General features: G+C 50.2%; 8 protein-coding genes across 8 annotated transcripts; 4 read left to right on the forward strand and 4 right to left on the reverse strand.

Moving 5' to 3' along the window:
• Positions 1-89: 89 nt before the first annotated feature.
• Positions 90-943, reverse strand: P174DRAFT_435029 (uncharacterized protein; the record flags this gene model as incomplete). The annotated part of the gene is made up of 4 exons (XM_024825907.1): positions 90-268; positions 350-589; positions 635-782; positions 860-943. The coding sequence occupies 4 exons, from the start codon at positions 941-943 to the stop codon at positions 90-92; spliced, it is 651 nt and encodes a 216-aa protein (XP_024678249.1).
• A 1,526-nt stretch (positions 944-2,469) lies between these two features.
• P174DRAFT_413658 (GMC family oxidoreductase) lies at positions 2,470-4,956 on the forward strand. The gene is made up of 2 exons (XM_024824358.1): positions 2,470-3,300; positions 3,363-4,956. The coding sequence occupies exons 1-2, from the start codon at positions 2,910-2,912 to the stop codon at positions 4,913-4,915; spliced, it is 1,944 nt and encodes a 647-aa protein (XP_024678250.1). The 5' UTR covers positions 2,470-2,909; the 3' UTR covers positions 4,916-4,956.
• Positions 4,957-7,043: 2,087 nt separating this feature from the next.
• Positions 7,044-8,140, forward strand: P174DRAFT_498116 (NmrA-like family protein; the record flags this gene model as incomplete). The annotated part of the gene is made up of 7 exons (XM_024830905.1): positions 7,044-7,129; positions 7,188-7,490; positions 7,514-7,528; positions 7,565-7,584; positions 7,635-7,842; positions 7,875-7,994; positions 8,048-8,140. The coding sequence occupies exons 1-7, from the start codon at positions 7,097-7,099 to the stop codon at positions 8,138-8,140; spliced, it is 792 nt and encodes a 263-aa protein (XP_024678251.1). The 5' UTR covers positions 7,044-7,096.
• A 250-nt stretch (positions 8,141-8,390) lies between these two features.
• Positions 8,391-9,787, reverse strand: P174DRAFT_515710 (uncharacterized protein; the record flags this gene model as incomplete). Its single annotated transcript, XM_024832214.1, has 7 exons — positions 9,534-9,787; positions 9,399-9,503; positions 9,215-9,344; positions 9,052-9,165; positions 8,736-8,937; positions 8,640-8,672; positions 8,391-8,610 (listed from the first exon to the last, which is right to left on the reverse strand). Exons 1-7 carry the CDS (start codon positions 9,627-9,629, stop codon positions 8,391-8,393), a joined length of 900 nt encoding a protein of 299 aa, XP_024678252.1. The 5' UTR covers positions 9,630-9,787.
• An 888-nt stretch (positions 9,788-10,675) lies between these two features.
• P174DRAFT_515711 (putative glycosyl hydrolase) lies at positions 10,676-13,130 on the reverse strand (the record flags this gene model as incomplete). The annotated part of the gene is made up of 4 exons (XM_024832215.1): positions 12,818-13,130; positions 11,817-12,751; positions 11,273-11,756; positions 10,676-11,219 (listed from the first exon to the last, which is right to left on the reverse strand). The coding sequence occupies exons 2-4, from the start codon at positions 12,697-12,699 to the stop codon at positions 10,676-10,678; spliced, it is 1,911 nt and encodes a 636-aa protein (XP_024678253.1). The 5' UTR covers positions 12,700-12,751; positions 12,818-13,130.
• A 185-nt stretch (positions 13,131-13,315) lies between these two features.
• Positions 13,316-13,793, reverse strand: P174DRAFT_445567 (uncharacterized protein). The gene is made up of 2 exons (XM_024828372.1): positions 13,574-13,793; positions 13,316-13,465 (listed from the first exon to the last, which is right to left on the reverse strand). The coding sequence occupies exons 1-2, from the start codon at positions 13,702-13,704 to the stop codon at positions 13,426-13,428; spliced, it is 171 nt and encodes a 56-aa protein (XP_024678254.1). The 5' UTR covers positions 13,705-13,793; the 3' UTR covers positions 13,316-13,425.
• Positions 13,794-14,382: 589 nt separating this feature from the next.
• P174DRAFT_454678 (NCBP3 domain-containing protein) lies at positions 14,383-16,198 on the forward strand. Its single transcript, XM_024829254.1, has 2 exons — positions 14,383-14,649; positions 14,721-16,198. Exons 1-2 carry the CDS (start codon positions 14,515-14,517, stop codon positions 16,014-16,016), a joined length of 1,431 nt encoding a protein of 476 aa, XP_024678255.1. The 5' UTR covers positions 14,383-14,514; the 3' UTR covers positions 16,017-16,198.
• A 32-nt stretch (positions 16,199-16,230) lies between these two features.
• P174DRAFT_396361 (uncharacterized protein) lies at positions 16,231-17,889 on the forward strand (the record flags this gene model as incomplete). Its single annotated transcript, XM_024823737.1, has 2 exons — positions 16,231-16,594; positions 16,670-17,889. Exons 1-2 carry the CDS (start codon positions 16,345-16,347, stop codon positions 17,887-17,889), a joined length of 1,470 nt encoding a protein of 489 aa, XP_024678256.1. The 5' UTR covers positions 16,231-16,344.
• Between the last annotated feature and the right edge of the window lie 54 nt (positions 17,890-17,943).

Below are 17,943 nucleotides of genomic sequence, written 5' to 3' on the forward strand. Positions count from 1 at the left end.
AAGGGTCTAATATAATGAGACTCTCCAAAATCATTCCAAGAGATGATCTCCACAAACTCAGGTTAGAGATACTAGACTTGCATCCAGCATTAATACCATAAGTCATCACCCCGCCACAGCCAGTTCTTGTTATAGCCGGGCATGTTAGTGTAGAACCAGGGCGAGACGGGCATCATGTATGGTTTTCCAGCAGCGGTCAGCGTCTGGTTATAGGAAGCATCAACATAGGTTGTCATGTTCAGGTTTCCCCACGGCCAGGTGACCCAGCCTTATAGATAGCCAGCTAGTCTTATCCTATAGATGTTCTTTTCAAAGGTGCATAGTCCTAATTGAAAAGTGACAAACTCACTGAAAAGACCGTCTGTGGCCCCTCCTGCCAACTCCATAGCAGGGCCTGCCTCAACTGACGACAAATCTGGCATAAAAAAGCACTCTGTCTGGGCTTTAATGTTGATCCAGTCCTTGGCATTTCCTGGGCCCTCAAAGGTCGATGCAAAGGGCTTCCCATGATATTTATAGTAAGCGTCAAGGGCTCCAAACTCGTGTATCATTGAGATGACTTCTGCTTCAGGCCAGGAGCCATTACCAGCTTAGTCAAAGGAGAAGAACAGCTTGAACTTTGAATTAAGGGTACGCGCTGCTGCAAATGCATTGGCAACTGCTTGAAGATTGTAATACCAGCCTGAAGCCATATTCAGAGCAAATGCATCAATGTGCGCATCAAGGGCCAGCTGCATATTATGTGTGCAATCATCCACGGTGAAGTTCTCAGTATTGCCAACCTAGATATAAGGTCAGATAAAACCAGAACAATAATTGCTCCCGGTTCATGGCATGACGATGGAATGGAATATCGTACCATAAAATGGGCAAAGACAGCAGCAGCACGAACGCGCGAGCAGCTTAGAAAGGCCACCAAAATGTAAAGTATTCGGAGCATCATGATGGATTACCTTCAGCATCTGCCACGCAAGGAAAGATATCGTTGAGTCACTGATGATATTGAGCGGTCCTGGGCGAATTTCGGATCTTATAATTCTGAGATACTGGGAAGTTGGACTGCCTTTCCGAGCTAGTCCACCCAAAAAAAGGTCCAAAAGGTACAAAATACTTTATGCTCATCAACCTCCGAAAGGACCATGGCTAGTCAGCATCGCTAAGCAAATGCAAATAATGCAAGGGAGAATGCACTGCTACTTAAGCGGCTAGGAAATACAGAAGATTGTGCAGATATAAGGGAATTGTGATGGCCCTGCGCTCGGCACAGCATTTAACTCCGGTATAACCTTCCACGATAGGTAGTCTGTACATAGTTTGCTGGGCTAGGAAGCAAGGACACAGGGGAAGGGCTCAGGGCTAGGGCTGATGGGGCTACCCTTCGGCCCTGCAGGGGAGAATTAGAGCAGCTAAATAATATTGCATATAGGCCCTGTTGTACAAATTGTTGGTATCACCAGCTAGGTACTGTGTACACAGTTAAGTGGACAGGGTGTATGCTCATAAAGCAAAAGTCAATTGATTCATGTAGATAGATGTTCGATGTTCTCTTCATATCAGCGTCGGTTCAGGATGCCCCTGAATCCCAGACGCTGATAAGCGTGAGATTATGTCATCAGTTGCTAGTCCTAATACATGAGTAGCGCTGCGCGCATACTCAGGCCACAGGCAATGCCAATGATTGGCATGGCCATAGTGGCAAGAGTAAATACGTTCCGACAGCAAGGATTGAAGGTGGTAAGGATTGGAGGTGGTAAGGTGGTCCGGATTTGAGGTGATAAGGATTTGAGGTGATAAGGATTAGAGATGGTAAGGATTGGTGGCAGGAAGAATTGCTGGCTATGTTCGAGGATAGTAACTATTGCGTCCCGGGCATCTGTGACGGTGGAAGGACTCCAAGGAACTAGTGATTTTGTTGTATGGTCGAGAATCAAGGCTCTTGTGAGATTCGCCAGATGATTTCTTACATGCTGTGTTGATTGTTCCAACTCAGGGGCCATGAATCCCCTAAAAAGCAAGACCTGAATCAACTGAGAGAGAAGATAGTTAGCGTAGTCAATGACTCTTTCCAATTCAAGAATGAGTGGATCTGGCCAGCAGGATTCGCCCCTGAAAAAACCTTGTCCGCAACCTCTTGGCACAACTGACCTGTCAGCTTGTTGACTCCATACTGGTCAATATTTTCACGCGGTTGACCAGGCTCTAGTTTCGATACAGGATAGCGTGCCCGCATGGGAAAAATTCCCACTCACAGCCAGTCGATGAAATTCAAGACCGCTGAACAATCGGGCATCGGACGGCCTAAGTCTATCATTGAACCTATGGGGAGATTACATCCTGTGCAATCGCAAAGGGGCCCGGGGCCTGGGGCTTAGGGTCCTGAAGGTGTTACCGACTCCCTAGCACCTTCCTTCTCGTCGCCTTGAGCAAGAAACTCAAGTGCTCCGCAAACTCCCTCGATACCACCCAGTGGCCAACCCGGTGTAGCAGGTCCGCCAGCCCATAGAGAGTGCTCGGATCCTACTCTGGTCTCGAATCGACCAATCACCGACGCCTGATGTGGATCCCCGTTGAAGATCAACAGGGATGGCAGGTGAGCTCTGCAGAGTACAAATTAAACTTATTGACGATGGTTCCGGGATTGCTGCTTGAAACGGGCTAGACGCGAGCTGTCGGCGGGCGGACCCTATCCACAAGTCCATGAGCGAGAGTCTCCCCACAGCCGCGGCATAACAACTTCAACGGATTTCAACGGCGTTTAGTGAAAGTGGATAATTGAGGGAATGCCAGAATGGAGTATCAGGACTATGGTATTTCAGGGGTGAAACAAATTCCACCATGATATATAAGCTTGGATGGAATCCCGGCACGTTAGATTCACCACTCACTCATAGCCATTCCTTATCTTGAAGATGATTATTCCTCGTCTTTTTGGCCTATTGGCCGCCACTGCTGGCGTCGCCAAGGCCGTCAATATCACCGGTTACGAGTATGTCGTGGTTGGTTCCGGTGCTGGTGGTGGTCCACTGGCAGCTCGCCTCGCTCTGGCTGGCCACAAGACTCTGCTGCTTGAAGCCGGTGATGACCAGGGTGAAACCTTCAACTATACCATCCCTGCCTACTCGGCCAGAGCCTCTGAAGATGAGAAGCTCGCATGGAACTTCTTCGTTCACCACTATGCCGATGATGAGCGCCAAGCTCGTGATTTCAAGACTACCTACAAAACGCCCAGTGGCGAACTATATACTGGTCTGAACCCTCCTGAAGGCTCGACACTGATGGGAACACTCTACCCTCGTACTGGTATGCAAGATACTTTCAATTTGGAAAACAGTTCTAAAGATCCTAATGTATTGTCACTTTAGGTACCCTCGGAGGATGTACTGCCCACAATGCTTTGATTGCTGTCTACCCCCACCAATCCGACTTTGAATACATCTCAACCTTGACTGGCGACAGCTCTTGGTCGCCTGACAATATGCGCAAGTACTTTGCCAAACTGGAGAGGAACCACTACCTGCTCCCCGGAATGGAGGGTCATGGTTACGATGGATGGCTCCAGACCGAGACTGCTCCCCTGAGCATTGTCCTCGAGGACCCACAACTTCTCAGCATGCTTACCGGTGGTGCCTTTGCTCTTGGTAACCTAACTAACAATGTCATCAACATTGCCACCCTGCTGGCTGGCGATGCTAATGCTGATACGACTACCCGTGATACCGTTTCTGGCTACTATCAAATCCCCATCTCGACCGATGACGCTCACCGTAATGGTGCTCGTGAATTCATTATCGCCGTGCGGGATGCTAAGAACACCGATGGCACCAAGAAGTACCCTCTTGATGTTCGCTTGAACACCCATGTTACCAAGGTGACTTTCGATGAGACTGTTGACCCGCCTCGTGCTACTGGTGTCGAGTTCCTCGATGGCCAGCATCTTTACAAGGCTAGCCCCTTGTCAAAGACCGCCTCTGCTGGTATTCCTGGCTCCGCTACTGCTTCCCGTGAGGTTATCGTTGCCGGCGGTGTTTACAACTCGCCCCAAATCCTCAAGCTGAGTGGCATCGGTCCCGCGGACGAGCTGAACAAGTTTGGTATCAAGGTCATCAAGGATCTCCCCGGTGTCGGTACCAACCTCCAGGACCACTACGAAATCTCCGTACAGGGCAAGCTCGAGGAGGACTTCTCCTGCTTGAACGGCTGCACCTTTAGCATCCACGATGAGGCTGACCCCTGCATTAACCGATGGGAGACTCCTATCCTCGGTGACCGCGGTATTTACTCGTCCCCCGGTCTCGCTGCAACTATGCTGTACAAGAGCTCCGTGACTGCCGATGATAGCTTCGACATCTTCTGCTTCGGTGGCCCGGTCAACTTCCGTGGCTACTTCCCCGACTACAGCATCAACGCCACCGATGAACACAACTGGTTCACCTGGGCTATCCTGAAGGCTCACCCCCGCAACACCGCCGGTACCGTGGCCCTGCAGTCCGCCAATCCCCTCGACGTCCCCAAAATTACTTTCAACTACTTCGACACCGGTGTTGGCGACTATGATGCCGATCTCACTGCCCTCTACGAAGCCATCGAGCTTGCCCGTGACGCCTTCAAGCGCCAACTCGTCAATGTCACCGAGGTTCTCCCTGGTGCTGCCGTCACTTCCAAGGAAGACATCAAGAACTACGTCAAGGACGCCGCGTGGGGCCACCACGCCTCTTGCACTTGTCCCATCGGTGCTGACGACGACCCCATGGCCGTGTTGGATTCCAAGTTCCGTGTCCGTGGCGTTTCTGGTCTCCGTGTCGTTGATGCTTCCGTTTACCCCAAGATCCCGGGTACTTTCACGGCTGTGTCTACCTACATGGTAGCTGAGAAGGCGGCTGATGAGATTCTAAGCGAGCTTGCTGCTAGCTCTTGATTGATATAGATGATTTTATTGAAACGTGAAGTTGGATATCTAAAGTTATATAATATAAGCTTACTACATTAATTAGTATATTATTATATGACCACAAGCTAATGTCTGATTTGGACTGGAGTTCATTGATGCCTAAGGCAGGTCGCAAGTGCTGGTAAGCTCAAGCACCCAGCAGGCCTTACCCGCTACATACTTATAAGGAATGGTAGATGTTAGGGGTAAACTGCCAGACCACAGTACGTAGTATCTATAAGATTAGTTTATGAATCTAGACCCTGAAGCTCAAAAAGAGCCCTGGCATGATCTACTTGCTTAAAGGGAAGGAGATCAAAGGTGCTTCATATCCCTCAGCGCTAGCCTTAATCTTGCTAAGCCTCGTCTTACTACATGACACTTAACTATGCACTATAACTGCAGCTAATAATATACCACTGTGAACACTAATCTATTCAGAATCAGGGTCATGTACTCTGCGCCCTGAGTTACCAGCAAAATTTGCAGCCCATGTCTACAATGCTCCTTTGGTAAGGACAACAATCTAGAAGCCATTGTTCACTGGCATGTAACTGGCCCGAATGGCTTTATTCAACCTTATCATCAGATTAACTGCGAGTACCTAATACAAAACTTCCCAAGTATTCTTCAATCTCTGTATGGTGGCCTAAACCTTCAGCAAAGGAGCTCCACAAGAATCGACGAATGCCATGACCTATGCAGGAACAGCCATACTATATAAGTTAGCCCTTGTTTTCAGACTATATATACCATATTTGATCCTGCTTCTAGTACATACGACCATAGGGTGTGGAAAACAGGGCTTCCCGTCCGCTCAGCCGTACTTAAGCCACACGCCGGCCGGTTAGTAGTTGGGTGGGTGACCACCAGCGAATCCCGGCTGTTGTATGTTTTTTCCCTTTTTTTGCATTCTTTTTATTCGTTGGGTTTAGCGCCCTCGCTGCCCTCTCTTCACCCTCTTCACTCGGCTCACCTGAATCTCACCTGAATCGCCTGAACCTCAATACTGCTCACCCAGTGTTCCTGCTGACGTGCCCTCATCTAGCACTCTATCTACATCGCAAAAACATCCCTACCTAATTTCTCTTCCCTCTACTTAATATTCGAGACTGTACATGGTGCACTGTTGAATCCTACGTTACGCATTCTCTGTGCCCACAATAGTCGCTTCATAAACCAGGATATTCTATACCCGCTCCTGGCTTCTCGATTGACAACAGTACTCCGTATGACAAGTAGGCTCAATCGGTAGAGCGTGAGACTTAATCTCAAGGTTGCGGGTTCGACCCCGCGTTCGGCTTTTGTTTTCTTTTTGGCCTTTTTCCCAGTCACGTCTGACTGGTAGCTTTTCTATCATTTTTTATATCTATGATTGTACTTTAAACAGCATGATACTGCTTATGATTGCATAGTGCAATCTAGGCGCCGAGTATGATCAGCAGATTCAAAAGGCATGCCAGGGTTGTATGTAACAAGTCAGAGTCAGCTGTCAGATGCTATGCCCTAATCTATAGTTCTATATATTGCATGGATCATCCATGCTCCCTTACCTTAGAACCGGCGGTAACATTTTGAATCTGCATGCTCATCGAATTCTGCTCAAGAGTCATGCAGATAATATCTTGTTGGCGTTGTGATCTGCAATAGACGTGCTGTATGCTTATATGCGGACCGTAGCTCATAGGGCAGATAGCTGCGGACGACAGCCTTTTTTCGACGTCTGTTTAGTATTCTTGTGGCGTTCGAGCCATAGATTTAAGCTCAAGTAACTTCGAATAAGAATGTGGGTTTAGCTTGTATGTAGTTAGAGTATTTAGATGATGGACCCTGTACATTAAGCTCAGCCGGAGGGTACTATATGTCAGGACATCTGGAATTTTCCACTGCCACTTGACCACAGATGAAAGGAGACATCGGGATGATCTAGATACAGAGTAAGCGGCTGACCTCGACGACCTCATTTTCGGAATGTCCAGAAAGCCTCTCCATATTATTAATGGACTCGAATACGAGGTAATTTGTCAGCATCGCCTACCTTTTGTATTCAGTAGATGTACTTTCTTATACTTCGTATATAGCAGACAATAAAGATACCGTACCTTCCTGGCAAATGGTTCTCTAAACTGAAGCCAAAGGCAAAGGCAAATCCATTAGCATCTCAGTAACATGTTTCCTATCCAGAACATCACTGTTCTCGGGGTACATCCACCCCCCATAGCCTAACTTCATCCCACCATACTAACAATTAGACCGTCAGGCCTCCGGAGCCGTCGGAACCCTCCTAGTCAACGCTCTCCTCGCCTCCAACTTCACCATCTCTGTAGTCCTCCGCCCCTCATCCAGCGCTACCTTCTCAGCCTCTGTGACTATCCACCACACCAACTACAACAACCTTGCAGCCCTAACCACCGCATTCCAAGGCCAGCACGCCATAATCTCAGCCATAGGCACCTTCAACGCCGCCATCCAGCGCACAGCCATCAACACCGCGGCTACCATGCCCAGCGTCAGGCAGTTCATTCCCAGCAAGTACAGAGGCGACACGTCACAGCTGGGGGGAGTCAGCTTTGCGTGATTCCCCAGGCAAAGTGTGAGATTGTGCAGTACCTGGATTCAAAGGAGGATATTACCTAGATGGCGATTTATACGGGGTTGTTTGTTGATTAGGTATGTCCTCTGTCCCTGTCCCTGCACTAGCATGGAGAGTTCTGACGCTGACAATTATGCAGTTACTTGAGCTTGAAAATGCAGCAATAGGCTGGGATCTCTCTGTACACTGGGTAAGTGTTTTTGATTTGTGTAATCAGCCGTTTGTCATGAGTACGCTTAGGCAGGTGATGAGGGTGATCATCTCTGTTCTTCAGCATGAGGAGGAGGCGAGGAATGCATATGTATATATAAAGTTATTTCAGGTAAGGCAGAATCAGCTCCTAGGTTGATTTAGCAGTGGTCTGGGACAAAGTTTAAGGTTAGACATTTGATAACAGAGGACATTATGCCGGCTGGAGTAGATCATCTTAAGCAGGGAGACTATAAGCGTGGATATCTAGAGGTGGTGACGGCGGTGGCATATGGGCTAAGGGGTTTTTAGGGTTCAGGGACCAGGCAGAGAAGTAGAATGGTGTCCTTGGTCTGCCAGAGGAGAATCTCGAGGAGACTGTAAGGGATGTGCTGAGGGAGAAGGGATTATTGAGGAGTGATGTTAGTTAATGATGTATACGATTTATGGCTTCTCTCCACACTGGTTAATATGATTCATTTAATACATAGGTTGAGTACATTTTTCCCACTGTCGTTATCTGTGGTGGAAATGGCCACATGTCTGAACTATACCTCCGGTGAAGGATAATATAGAAGCAAATAGCGACGAGGGAGAAGTCACGTTTGACTTATACATATCCTACTGCCGGGTTAAATGGCGTCTCCATGCCCATAATACGCGTGTTTACAATTATATATTCTAGAAGCGCAACCCAGGAAGAACTCTAAAGCGCGGGTCCACACCAGACGCCATTTTCCTGAGCATTCTTCGTTTCACACCACCTCCAAGGTCACCGCCAGGCGTCAGAAGATTCAGATCGTACTCTGCACCCCTGCCGATTGCTTCAAGGGCCAAGAATCCGGGTGTGTATCGTTCAACGTCCTCTTTCCATTGATCGCGATCGCCCAAGACCATCTCACTAGTTCGTTCGCCGCTTGGGCATTGCACAGGATGTCGAGAATAGGTAAATCCATATTGAGCCTAGACAGATAGATCGTTTGTTAGTATACTTCTACAGGAAAAACCAGAATTAGGTAAACTCACGATTGGTTCTGAGGTGTGAATGCCCCCTCAGCGCCCTTTGCATCGTCTAGTCCTTTTCCAAGCGTACCATATTGCAGGTAAGGCTTGTGCATATTGAAAGGCCGAATGAGAACAGAGTCCTCGACGTCACCATTAGTCCTAAATGCAGTCAGGGAAAGTCGGCCTGTTCGTAGCCCCTCCTCATCAACAAGCGCAAATGGGCCTGTGTGCCCAAGATACAGAATTGTCCCGGTGCGGGTGAGGTATATTGAGCCGAAAAGGGCAGTTTCGAGATACAGCCAGGCAGGAAAATCTTGAATGGAAAGGTTACCATTACCTCTCGTGGTGGCTGGGTTTGGCACAGCTTCTGAGGGCATGTAGTGAGTTTGTAGACAGTGAGTGATCTCCATACCGTACCCATAGAGCAGAATGACGAATTTCATCCATCGCGCTCGATTTGATAGGGTTCGTGGAATTCACTGGTACGAGTGAAATGATACCTCTTAGGTCGCAGGGCTGTTGGGTGTCGTTTATGCGCTCTAGGGCCTCGGCCGGGTATCGCAACCCTCCCAGGACCTCACTATCGCTCTCTGTTCCGGGAAGGCCAATGGGTGCGCGATTATGAAAACTCTACATTGCCAGATAAGCAGAAGTTAAGTTGTCATCAGCAGATGGTCTGCATACATCCCGGAACTCCTGTGTTGCCGAGGCCCATTGCTCGACGAGCTTCCGCCGTTGGCGCAATTCATAATCCCCATCGTCTTCCGCCTCGGAACGACGAACCCAATTCTCTTGGACAAAGAGCAGTCACCCCTTGACCTCCTCCTTCATCTGATCAAGGGACAGGTCATCCTCGGGGTGCCGTTTGATGCTGCGGGCTATGCCACCCGGCCAGTGCCGGACCGGTCGCGTCATTTCGGTCGTGCTGTTTTTATGCTTATAGAATTGCCCGTGCCTGTGTCTTGGAGGAATAAATCTGGACAGTTTGAATAAATCACACCCAAAGAAAAAGGGGCACGATCACTTCGCGCAGAATCTGATTTTATATTCAGGGCTATGTCGGCTTGAGGAGTGGGTTGTTTCAGGGGAAAATTGTGAAGCCAAGCTACGGCGCCCAAGTTTGTTAGCTTGCTAAGCTTCCTCTTATTTAGCTTGTTCGGTGCCTATGGAAGCGTCACAGTCACTAAGAATACAACTTGCCCTTACCTACGTTGGCTAGGGGTCCTCTTTAACAAGAAGCTCAGCTTTAAGTACCATGTCAGAGAGGCATCCTTAAAGGCCCTAACAGTTGCTAATGCCCTCCGTGGCCTCGGGAACACAGTCCGGGGAATCAAGCTCTATCTCATGCAGCAGGCTGTGATAGCCTGTGTGCTCCAGAAAGCCTACTTTAGCGCAGAGACCTGGTGGCCAGGTCGCTCGCGCCCCTGCCCCCATGCAGGCTCTATCTCAAACCAGGTCCAGGGGCAACTTAATAAGATAGCTAAGGTCATATAGACAGGTGCTAGGGCAATTCTCCCTGTCTACTACACAACCCCTTGCCTGTTCTATATCAGGAATCAGGGCTCCTACCAGCTAAAGTTGAGCTTAACTATATAGCTACATCAGGCACCATCCATGTTCATCATCTAGACCCTTACCACCCCCTGCGCAGGAGGGCAGAAAAAAATATACAGACTGGCTAGGCAACTAGCCATTTTGCACATTAAGTACTAGGCGGGGGTATCTCCTGTAGGCGCTTATAAAACAGCTTGGACCCTGTAATACTATAATGAATGGTTTTAATTATAGTAAAAGCCTGTTATAGCGAGAATAGTTCGGACAGGTTATATTTCTTCTTGTATGTTTTTTTATTTCTTTTTATCTGCGTTTCTTGTTGAAATACTGATTCTCATCAGTGGGTGGCCTTGTCAAGATGTAGCAGCGTGGTGATAGATGCGCCAATGGCTGGTATACGTCACTGCCTATACCCTGACAAAGACCGGCATCGTCTCAATGGGACATGCAACCTCAACATCCTGCCCTCCAGGACGCTCCGTTTCCTCCCCCCATAGCTTCCAGGAAGCTCCTGCGGGTAGATACACCGTGATCTTTCGCTGTCCGGCCTCAAGGACTGGCGCAACAAGATACTTGGACCCAAACAGATACTGCGTCTCAACCTCCCAAGACTTCTTGTCCTCCGGGAACTCATAGAATAGAGTCCGAATGACCGGCGTGCCCTTCTCATGCGCCTCTTTCATCAGACTCCTGGTGTAGTCCCGCAGCTCCTCTCGAATGTCGATGTATTTCTTGCAGATCTCATACACCTTCTCGCCATAGGACCAGATCTCATTGTCGGCGCCCGGAGCCGTTGGCTGGCCTTCAGGCTTGGGCTCCCGGTCACCGTGCAGACGCATCACGGGACAGAACGTACCCCATTGGAACCACCGTGTGAAGAGTTCCCGGAACGCAGGATCGGCAGGGTTGCCCCCGTGGAAGCCCCGATATCCGTCGTCCACCACGGGATCCCTGCGAGGCCCATGTTCAGGCCCGCGGCCAGCTGGTTGCGGAAGGAACCCCACGACGACGCGATGTCGCCGCTCCAGACGAGAGCACCATACTTTTGGCTGCCGGCCCAAGCGCACCGGAGCAGGTTCACGATGTTCTTCTGACCCTCGGCCTCCATACCATCGTAGAACGCCCGCGCATATTCCCGGGGAAAGATGTTGCCGATCTGTAGGTTGCTGCCAGCCTGGTAGCGGTAAATGTCAAAGTCGTAGATCGAGTATTCAGGCTCGGCTTCGTCAAGCCAGAAGATCTTGATCCCTTTGTCGTAGTAGTTTTTCTTCGCCTTTTCCCAGATGTATTTGCGAGCCTCGGGGTTCGTCGCGTCGAAATGCGTGACGTCTCCATCACATTGCATAGCTACTCGAAGGCCGCGGTCATGTCTAATCAGCAGACCGCGTTCGAGCATCTCCGGGTAGTTCTCGGAGAGGTTCTCGACCGTGGGCCAGATGGAGACCATGAGCTCCACATTCATGTCCTTGAGTTCTTTCACCATCGCATCTGTGGTCGCAGCCCTATCAGCAATCACCCATGCATATCATGTGGCTGGAATAGACTCACCTGGATCCGGCCAGAATTTGGGATCAAAACTCCACTCTCCTTGGTGCTTCCAGTGGAAGAAGTCAACTACAATAACATCCAAAGGAACATTGCGTCGTTTATACTCTCGCGCGACGTTGAGCAACTGCTCCTGGTTCCAATAGCGGAGCTTGCACTGCCAGAATCCCAGACCATACTCTGGCATCATCGGGACATAACCTGTCACTTTGCAATATCCTTCTTCGATCTCCGCCGGCGTATCACCCGCAATGACCCAGTAGTCGAGGACCTTTGTCGAATAGGCCTCAAAGCTTATGATGTTTGTCCCGAGCACGGCTCGTCCGATCCCGGGATTGTTCCACAAAAGACCATACCCAAGAGAAGAGAGAGCAAACGGAATACTAGCTTGGGAATTCCGGTGTCCCAACTCCAAGTCGACTCCCTTGAGATTCAGATACGGCTGCTGATACTGGCCCATACCGTAGATCTTCTCCTTGGGGTCTAGCGACTCCAATCGCATCGTGAGATGGTAATCTCCTCCCAGGATTGGTCGGAGCTCGCGCGCTTCAATCTCGAGGGCGCTGCATTTCGGGTCCATTGGATCGCGGCGATGACGGGCATATTCTTCCAGGAGCTTTTTACCGTTGGAGTTGTAGATTGTGATCTTGCCTCGCTGGGAGACAACCGCCTTGATTTTGCCATTGGAAATGCTGGCCTCTTTGCCGGCGGGTGTTTCAATGATCGGCTGCTGTGTGCTCGGCTTTGCGGAGAGTGCCCAATCTTCAGAGGGCATAGACGCCAGTTTTGTGGCTCTTATACGAAAAGCATTCTCGCTCCATGGCTGGATCCAAAGAATGTGGTCATCAAATCGGTAGATGAGCTTATCGTCTTCAGCGTAAAGCATAATGGACAAAGTGGGCTGGTAATCCCCGGTCGATAATAACGTCCGTTATTCTCTTTCGTAAAACTAAGAGTAAGAGCGAGTCCAGAAAGAAACACGTTTATTTCGGGGTACAGCTCACTCATATGGGAAGCTAGTCACTGCACTGCGTCTTTCGGTCAGAAGTCCAGATTGGCCAGTGCATCATCTGTAAATGTGGAACGCGAGGCCCACATCATCTCCATCGCAGCTGTCCATGAGCCTGTCATCATTTCCGCGCTGCAAGAGGGCCTTGCGGGCGCGATATATGGCTGCAATTGAAAGCTCATGTCCTTGGAAAAAGCCCTGTGGAGGCGGAGGTGGAGGTGGGGGAGACCAGTTGACAACCAACTACACAGTCATTTTGGAGCCAAAGAGCGGAGACGCGTCGTGCATTCACATTATTCATCCGTCAGACTAGGGCGTGAATCAAAGGTTTACCAGAGGAAAGGCGTGGGAGAATAGCCTAATTGAGGTAGCGGGGGGAAGACTGATGTTCGAGCGGGGGAAGCCGAAAGATTGTTAGTTGCCTGGTCCACACTGGTGTTCTTTGCAAACACTTGAGTACCTGGGTTCTACCAGATGTGCAGCAAATGACACTTGAGTGTGAGCTACAAGGCTCGCGTATTATTTACGTTACCCCTCCCATTCTACCCACTACGACTGCACTTCTCTCTTCATGGTCACTCAAGGCACTCAGTGGATCAGACCTTACAGAAGGCAAGTCGATGGAAGACCAAGTAAATCGACGGTAATTGCTATCCATGATTGATCAAGGCTTTGATACCATTGACTGCAGGTAGAGAACGCTGCAGATCTTGGGCGAGCCGACTGAAAGCCTTGGGCTAATTCTCCTTAGTTACCATAACTGAATCGATGAAAGACCGGAAAGTCATGACGGACACCAGCAAATTCATAGCCCAGGAACGCAGGACCGATTCCGTAGACACAAAGATTTCGCGTATGTTGCTTCTGGTTACTCTGCAGCATGAAGATATGATTTGGAAATGGTGCGACTGAGCTTCGAGTCAGACACCATCTCGACAAGTCCAAACGCAACGGTAACACGCTGTTGCAATTCACATCTGTACTCAGACGGAAAGTTGTAGAGTGAGCCCTGCAGACTTGGTTTGAGTCTCTAGCCGTGACAAATGACCGAGGCATTGACACATTGTTGAAGGGCCCGAAGTCCTCTTCTGAAGCTTCATTGACGACCTTGGACAGCACGTTGTAAGGCGAAATCGATTCACGTAAGCCATCAATTCCACGGACAAAGGCAGTCTATATCTGGTTGCTCGCTGAAGTCAACCCTAAAGATTTGCAAGTAGACTTTGCTGCGTCAATCATTGACCTGAAACCCATCGCCAGCTTATTTCAGCTTCACTGTAAAAACATAGTCTCGAGCCATCCAATCTCAGGAGATCAAGCCATGGTCGAATGGTAGCGTAACGAAAAAATGTTAGTCCAATGATTTCGGCTTGCCAGAGATGATGTGAAGGAGTTCGTCAATGTTGTTCGAGCAGACTTGAGTCCGCGCAATGTACATAGAGGGTTGGTTAAAAGACAGATATGTGGCGGAGTTGGAGCTCTACTCCGCCCGACGCCTTGCCCAGTTGGGTAATCCGGAAGTGCTCTAAGTAACTTCATCACTCGCTGGACTCGCTGCTGATTCAGTTCGCTGCATATTTATCATCTCCACGTCTTTTACGGCCCCTCAATTGATTGTCTCTACTCTCATATTTTATCCGACTCTACGGATCTGCCGATTTTCCTTTGTCCACGTATCTTGTCTCCTCCCTCATGGAGGTTGCCAGCATGACACAGCCTGACCCGTCAAACGGTGCTCACTCAACTTCCATCGCCATGGACGCCTCTATGGATATCGACATGGATATTGACCTCGGACCGCTTCCAGAGCCGGAGTCAATTGAAATAGTGAGCGACAATGGCCCCAATTTGTCTGCTCTGGTCTCTAGTGATATCTAACCTATCTCAAACTTCCTTAGGAACCCGCGACCACGACCGTTACTAGTCACGACGGCTTGGTTGATCCCACGACGGCTGAAGCGCAGTATGAGAAGGTCCACATACGAGGTGTTGATGATTTAACTACGGATAATATCAAACAATTCGCGACAGATTACTTCTCCGCCGAGGCCCCTTCCCGCATCGAGTGGATTGACGACACATCCGCAAATATCATCTACTCATCTCCCGAAGTTGGTCTACAAGCTCTGGCAGCTTTCACGCAGACCAGCGAAGAGGAAGATACATCTTCATTTCCGCCTTTGCGCTTACGGTCTGCCAAGGCGTTGTCAACCCATCCCGAATCCGTGCTTCAAGTGAGGGCGGCAGTGAAGACCGATCGCAAAAGGCCCCGCGCATACGAATCCAGTCGATTCTATCTCATGCACCCTGAACACGATCCCCGGGAGAAACTGCGACGAGAACTCGCAGACAGACGTCGTCAAGGCGGCGAAGGCTCGAGCGATGGTGACTATCAACGGAGACGGTTCGACAGTCGGGAGCTTAGACGGCGAAGAGACCGTGACGCGGACGACAACTTCAGCGCCAATATGTACGACGACGAAGGCCCACGTGCTAGCACCGACTATTCAGACTCAGAGAGAGGTCGCAACGGACGAACACGGAGAGGCCAGCGGGAACTATTCCCTGACGAAGGACGTTTATCTGGCCGCCTTCGGAATCGGAGCGCTTCCCCAGGTCGCGACACCCTGGCCGAGAGTGGTCGTCTAGAGCAAGAGGAGCGCGGCACACGAAGTCGCTTCCGAGAGCGCTCGCCACAGCTTATCCGTCGCAACGAAGGCAAGGAGCTTTTCCCCTCTCGTACTATCGACAGCGATTCCAATGCCCGCGAGCTCTTTCCAAACAAGCCAGCGTCAAGTTACCTCAAGAAAGAACTTTTCCCAAGCAAACAAAGCAATCATCGCCGCTCAGATGCGATTGATGCCGCGGATGAGACAGCAGATCTGTTCTCGAGGAGAATTTCTGCGGCCCGGGTTGATGGCGCTCGGGACCAGAATCCGTCGCACAATAAGAACATCGAGTTGTTTCCGGACTCGGCGGATCAAAATGGGGTCAACATTCGCGGAGCAGCTGGCCAAGGTCAGGGTATCTCGATTCGAGGTGCAGCCAACGGCATGTCAATCAAGGGTCGAGGCGCATCTGTCCGAGAGCTGTTCCCTTCCAAGTTCAAGTCCAATGCCGGTAAAGAGTTATTCTCTGATAAGATTGAAGGGCGAGGCGGCCCTCGAAGGAGGGCAGAGGACATGTTTGGCTAGGGGAAAGGCAGCTCTGGCGACAAGCATTAAAAATTTGGATTCTGCTACTGTTTCGTTTCATTCTGCTCCAAATATCTAGGGATGGCCTGATACCATTGCATAGCTGATTTCAACCGAATTTTTGAAATTATTCAATTCTATTCAATGTGTATTACTATAACAATTAACGACGAGTTCTAAGCAATGAAGCAGTTGAAATTTAATTCTAGAGTTCCTTGTTTGTATAGGGTACTAATATCACTGAGGAGCGGAACTCTCTCAGCGACTTGACGTCGTTCGGCTTCCTCTGTCAACACTTTCCAATCGCTCGACACGTCATATAGGCAAGATGACTGCAACAACACAGCTGGCTAGTGTTCTAGTAGCTCGCTTCCTTCGTTCAAATAATTATACAGAGACCCTGAATGTATTCATCCGAGAAGCGGGACTTCCAGCCGATGCGGGGCAACCGGATGGAAAGACCGACAAGAATGACTGGACTATCGAGGGGGTCCTTCAGGAGAAACAAGTGTTTGATGAGAGCGTAAAATTCGAGCGATATGGTCAAAGTGAAGGGAAAGACGTCTGGACTGTTCCAGGTCAGCCAACAATCGTCCCCTCACTGCCTTGCAGCCTCGATGTCGCGGAGATATATGTTTGCTGACACGATCCAGCGCCCTCAACACCAAATGTCATCCAAACACCAATCCCTGCCAATCTTCTAGCATGTTCGGTAGAACCCTGGCAGAATCCTAGCCAGGAGGAGAATCAAGATGACTCGTCACGCTACATCGTCGCCACGGGCGCTGATAGACAAGTGCACCTTTTCAAGACAGACGAAGGCAACGACGTTGTCACTTCGTTTACTGGACACTCTGACTCCCCGGTGCTCTCATACGCGACTATCCAAAATGGCAAATACGTCCTTATGACCAATATGTCCGGCCAGCTTCTTCTCCAACGGGGTGCCGGGATTCTGTCCCGCCGTAAAGATCATGCCAAGTATGCAGTCAAGGTGATCGCCTGCGAAGAAGATGACCAGGCAGGCGAGACTACATCCAACATCGTATGGGTCGCTACCGCCGGCTGGGACTCCAAGATCCTACTCTACCGTCTCCGTATCCCCAGCAGAACAGGAGATACTGACAGCGTGGAGCTCAACGAGCCCATCGCCCACATCAACCTGCTCACCAACCCAGAATCCATCCTCTTCGTCCGCCACCCAGACACTCACGAACTCGTCCTGCTCGCCTCGCGCCGCGACTCGACCTATCTCTTCTACTACGGCGTCCCATCGTCGATGCCTACCGAGACACCAAGCGAGTGCAAGCTCCTCGGCAAACAGAACCTAGCCCCTCACTCCAACGCCTGGGTAGCGTTCTCCCCTTCCTGTCTTGCTCTGAGCCCGCACGATCCCGGCCTCATAGCCGTCGCGGCCTCGACCCTCCCGCACATGAAGGTCATCCTAGTGCGCCTGCTATTTCCGAAGCAGGAGCAGGAGTCGTCAGGGCACGCGCCCATGGGCAGTACCGCGGAGCCAGAGACACAGGCCACGCAGGCCTTTGCTGCGCTTGCGCTTCAGAACCGCGAGGATGCGGCCATCATGATCCAGGCGAATACGTTTGCGCCGCAGACGGTTTACTCCACTCCACAGGTGGTTTGGCGGCCTGATGGGTCGGGGGTGTGGGTGAATGGGGATGATGGGGTGATTCGCGGGGTGGAGACTATGACGGGGAAGGTGACGGCGATGTTAAAAGATGGGCATCAGGTTGGATCGAAGGTACGGGCTATCTGGGCTGGTTGGGTTGAGGTGCAGCGAGATGGCAAGGTGGTGAAAGAGGAGTGGCTTGTTAGTGGTGGGTTCGATAAGAGGCTGATTGTTTGGAGGGTGTAGATCTTGAAACGCTTGGCTCGATGAGCTCTTGAACCAGGTTCTTTGAATGAAGCG

This window comes from Aspergillus novofumigatus, assembly GCF_002847465.1.
Source record: "Aspergillus novofumigatus IBT 16806 chromosome Unknown P174scaffold_9, whole genome shotgun sequence".
NCBI lineage: Eukaryota > Fungi > Ascomycota > Eurotiomycetes > Eurotiales > Aspergillaceae > Aspergillus > Aspergillus novofumigatus.